At 36.8% G+C, this 5158-nt stretch overlaps 1 protein-coding gene across 1 annotated transcript; it reads left to right on the top strand.

Moving 5' to 3' along the window:
• The first annotated feature begins 999 nt into the window (after positions 1–999).
• LOC148032617 (protein RKD3-like) lies at positions 1000–2468 on the top strand. The gene is made up of 2 exons (XM_087684138.1): positions 1000–1566; positions 2136–2468. The coding sequence occupies exons 1-2, from the start codon at positions 1057–1059 to the stop codon at positions 2337–2339; spliced, it is 714 nt and encodes a 237-aa protein (XP_087540264.1). The 5' UTR covers positions 1000–1056; the 3' UTR covers positions 2340–2468.
• The last annotated feature ends 2690 nt before the right edge of the window (positions 2469–5158 follow it).

Genomic DNA, 5158 nt, shown 5'->3' on the forward strand with positions numbered 1-5158 from the left:
ATTAAGAAATGGCATGTTGAAAGAAATGTAATTTTAAAATGAACTTTTGGAAAAATGAAGGAAATAAAAATAGCATATGCTACCAACCAATGTCCATGGACATGTTATTAACTAAATGTTATGTTACTGACACCTCCTAGCTCAATTTGTTTGCAAAATTACCTTTCAACGCATGGAAACACTAGTCTTGTTCAGATTATATCTAAGCATCTATTTACGACATTTGTTTTATAACATGTATATTGTTATATATTTGGATGATGTAGACATGATAAATCTAACTAAACATCACAAGTCCACAAGCCCTCAAATACATGTATATGTTTTCTGTCCTAGACCTATGTGTTCCTTTTTACTCTACAAAAAGAGAAGTTTAGAAAACTCGCATCAAATGCTCTTATTTCATCGGTTTTAGTTTGGACACCTATTCAAAAAGTAGTAGCATGATGGAAAAGGTTATACCTAAATGGAAAATTTTCGACCATGATTAAATGAGAGGCCTCATGGATGTGAGGAGAACTTTACATGTGCCACGTAGGTTCACCTTGGTGGTGTTCTAAATATCTTCTCATCAGCATTTGCTCTTTGGATACTCAAATTTTTGAGAAAACACACTTGTTTTCCTGTGTCTACCGATATACCTTGGTATATAAAAGCCTAGTATTTGAATTTCGAACATGAATGTGAGAAAGAGAGAGAGAGAGAGCGAGAGCATAAAATGTTCACGTAACGGATCAGGTAACGTAAAAAGGGTGGTGCTTCCACACGTAAACATAAACGTGTTAAGGTTTTATAACGGAAGATTGAAGAAAAAGGCGGGCATGTGTGTTGCATGAATGAGTCGAGTTGCCGCACGTGTGGAGATCAAGAGAAAGAGCGACGGACTGGTCATCAGGCATCGACGACAGACAGACAGAAACACAGGGAGAATCTTGTATGCACAGATCGTCGACACAAAGAGCGCTCTCTCTCTCTCTCTCTCTCTCTCTCTCTCTCTCTCTCTCTCGCGCGCCAGAAGAAAGGAATGTAAGTATTAGAGTTCAGACTGAAACGAGGATGCCGTTCGATTCTCCCCTCAGCCCGCCATGGGAGCAGCTCGAGAGCCTGCATGTTTTGGACGAGGACTTCCTGACAAGCCATATATTAACTGCCGCGGGCAGCACTGCGAGCCCGAAGGAAGGATCATCGACGGTGATTTGCAGAGGATGCATGGACGATTACCTGGCTAGTAATGACGACGAGGATGATAACGAGGAGCTGGTCAAGAACAATAGTTTGGGCATAATTAACACGCAGGAGGCTCCAACTGAGTGTACACCTATACCCAGTGCTCGCAATCAGCAATATATGAATGCTCATACTCGGAAGCGCGCATCGTCGGTGCGAGTAGGCATGGTGGGGAGCCTGGAGGTGCTGTCGCCTTACTTCTGCATGCCCATCGAGGACGCCGCCAAGCAGCTCGGCGTGGGCGTCACCGCCCTCAAGAGGAAATGCCGTGAGTGTGGCGTCTCTCGCTGGCCTCATCGCAAGATCAAAAGCTTAGACACCCTCATCCACACCATTAAGGTAAACTCGTCGACCCTAAGTTGATTAACCCTGTATGATATTACCTCACATGATAATGATGCTTGATTAACCCTACAGAACCACTCGATGATGATGATTATGATAGGCGACTGATGATGGTTTCACAAGTACTGCGCTCATGACGATATTATTGCATTCTGATTAGACCTTGCCAGGAGCATTCTTACGTGATTATGCTTATGATCACTGGTATTCTTACGTGATCATGCTTATGATCACTGTTATGTTAAGATGCTCATAACTATATGGCGACGCTTATTGAGAGGGCGTTTGAATGGCACTACAATATCGCACTTAACACGTATGACTGCAATCGTAGGACATTGCATATATATGTGAACATCTTGGTTATGCATGTTATATGATTATTCCCCATACCTTGTCAATTAGATCGACTCCGATTGTTCTGGTCTCTAAATGACATATTCTCACGAGATCGCACTTGTGATTCAAAATACTTGAGTTACATTCCAACACATTTAGGTATTTTCACATGCTTATGTTCCAAAGTATGTTTATGATTGCTTCAAAATGTCTCCATGTTTTAGGACAATGCACAAGTGTTGATACCTGAGGATTTGCAACATCAAGCTGTCGTTGTTGCCCAGGCACTACAAGAAGAGAGAGATGCCATCCAAAGGAGTCCCGAAAGTCAATTGCACAATCATACCATTCGACTAAGACAAGCTTCCTTCAAGAGTACCTTTAGAATGAGGCGTCAACAACAACACCAATCACAAGCCATTAGTTAGAATGTGTAACACACATCTGTGGTTGGATTAAACTTGTACCCTTGATGATTAAGTAAAGTAGATTTAAATGATCAAACAAACTTCCAACTTGTTTACATCCTAATGGGCTGATAAATTTGACAAAATATGTTGAGCTAAGCATGTTCGCATGATAGATGAGCTACAAGATGCATCTAGTAGCAATCATTGAAAATTTGTTGTGTGAGACATTACTAGCATATTGAAATACTATGATGTCTTATAAGTAGCATTATAGATTTTCTATTAAAGGTGTATTAAGTTCACTATTGATGCGGTCATATGTAAGGGCAATTGTGTGTATGCAATAACCTCAAAAGACATATGTACAAATATCTTTTAAGGATGAAATAGTTTAGAATTGATTGACATGTGTACATAGAAATCCATGAATGTGAAGTAAAATCACATAAATATTGTATAAAAGTTAAAGACACAAATAGAAGCACTCCTCAATTAGTGTATGCTTTTATAATAAGCTAATAATGATCTATCTTTTGTATGAATTAGAAGACGTGTTTCTAGCAAAATAGAAATAAAATGATTGAAGCATAGCAATACAATAGTTAGACATGAATAGTAAGAAATGACAAGTCATCAAGGGTTGCATCTTGAGCAAAATAAGAGTATTGGCATGACTTCAATAAATGGGATATTGGATTTGATAAGATATTGTTAAATTATAAGATTATGCTTTGTAAGTTTCTTAAGAAAGAGGGTTCACTTTATTACCTTGCTATCTCTATGTAGATGGGTCTCTAAGTACCTAGAACACTATAATATGGGGCCTATATCAACATTTTTGGAAACATTTTAGTCTATTGATAAATTTCCCTTGTTGTTTCTAAAAATGTCGCCATAGAATAATTGCTATATCATTGCTAATAGCAATGATTTTATATTGTGACGATAATAGTAGTGATTATTACAATGAATAGTGATGCTAATAGCAATGGTTGTAGTAAAAATAACAATACTAATATAGGCAAAGAAAAATTTTAAGGTGGCATGATTGCACCCTTCTAGCCACATGGAGTTAAGAAAAATATTGTGCCACATTGCATCAAAAACCAATCATACTATTAAATTTAGAGAATGTACATCATTCGATAAACTATAGACACTTTATCAAAAATAAAAAATCATTGTCTAAATGTCCCAAAATGTACAATGATAACATGGCTAAGTTAGAACTCTAGGAAGCCATAGGGTAGAGTAACAATAGGCAAAGTGTCTATAAATATCACTCAATGTGAGTTGCATATAATGAAGGAAAAAAGTGTCTAGAACTATAAGTTGTATGTAATAGCCAAGATATAGCAAAAAGTAAAAAGGAGAAGGGTGCTCCAAGTATCCAAACTCCTATAGTTGGTCACCATCCAAAGCTCATGGCGATGCAACGTATCATTGAAAGGGCTCTACAACATAACCAAATATCAATCCAAATTTGAAAGACATAATAAAAATTATAAATTTGCTACACTATCTAATGATGCATAATGTAATGGACCACCATCATCACATAGAGCTTGTCAATGAGTGCAACCAAATCATGTCTTTTAGTATATCTTATTTAGAGGCTGGTAGGATTTCAATTTGTGATAGAGTATTGTAGCAAAGAGGATAAATTAGTATTGTTAGACTTACATTAGTACTATGAGCAACATAAAATGGGAAAGCCTTAATAACAAATAGAAACTTACAAAATACTCCAAGTAGGTTTTATGGTGACTACTCCCAAGGTGATGCACGACTCCTATATCTAGCCACACCCTTGGTGTCTTCTGCTACTACTACCACCATTGCTATTTATAGAGAGGAAGTGGCCTTCTCTCTACATTTCCTTCAATCCTTGTGGCCTAGCTAGCCATGATTCCCTCTCTCATTTTGTAATGCCTTCCATGCATCTAATCATACGTGGAACATGTATATGTACATCTGCTTCATCATCCATCCTATGGAGAAACGATTGATAGCAAAGGACATCAAGAACTCCTTGTGTAAGGATGCTATCATATAGTCCTTGTTATTCTTTGGTTTAGTCTTCCATCTATCCAATACATTATACCAAAAGACTTATTGTCACAACATATGCATACATGCCATGACTCTCTCTCCCTCATCATTCATAAGCACAATACCCAAGGATTAAATATTTAAGTAATTAATTAAAATTTTATGTAAAGAGGATGCATGATTACCTTGTTACTATACTTATATTTATTACTATTTACTCTTTAGTAGGTTTAAGAATATTTTAAAGAAAATTACATATTCAAATTAAGAATTTTTAAAAGTGTAATCATATTTAAGAATCTCTTTTAAAAGTAAATGAACCATAATCTCTCATAATTCTTATACTACTATTAATCTTTATTGAACAATCTTAAATCAAAATTCAAATATAGAGTAACCAAAATTATTCTCACACACACATACACACACACATTGTATGGTGTGTGTAGAAGGGAAGGACTATCAATTAGAATGGCTCATGAAATCAAGGATATCATATAGACTATTGTCCATTGTATGATGGCTCCGAGTGTTTCATGTTTTGGGACAACTTCAAGATGAAGGGGATAGTGCGACACAATGACATTGGACAAGGGGATCGACATAAAAATTTTGGCTACATTGAGTAGCACTACAAGATATAGGCCTTATACCGACGTTAAAAGCGACGAAAATGTAAATAAAGAAATTTGCCCTTGTCGTCGCAAAAAGGGTTGTTATTGGCGATGCCATAGAACAGCCCGTATTAGCGTCGTTATCAGCATCACTATTTCCGTCGATATCAG

This window comes from Lygodium microphyllum, chromosome 8 (genome assembly GCF_053477565.2).
Source record: "Lygodium microphyllum isolate KBCC chromosome 8, Lygodium_microphyllum_v1.1.10, whole genome shotgun sequence".
NCBI classification, from domain to species: Eukaryota; Viridiplantae; Streptophyta; class Polypodiopsida; order Schizaeales; family Lygodiaceae; genus Lygodium; species Lygodium microphyllum.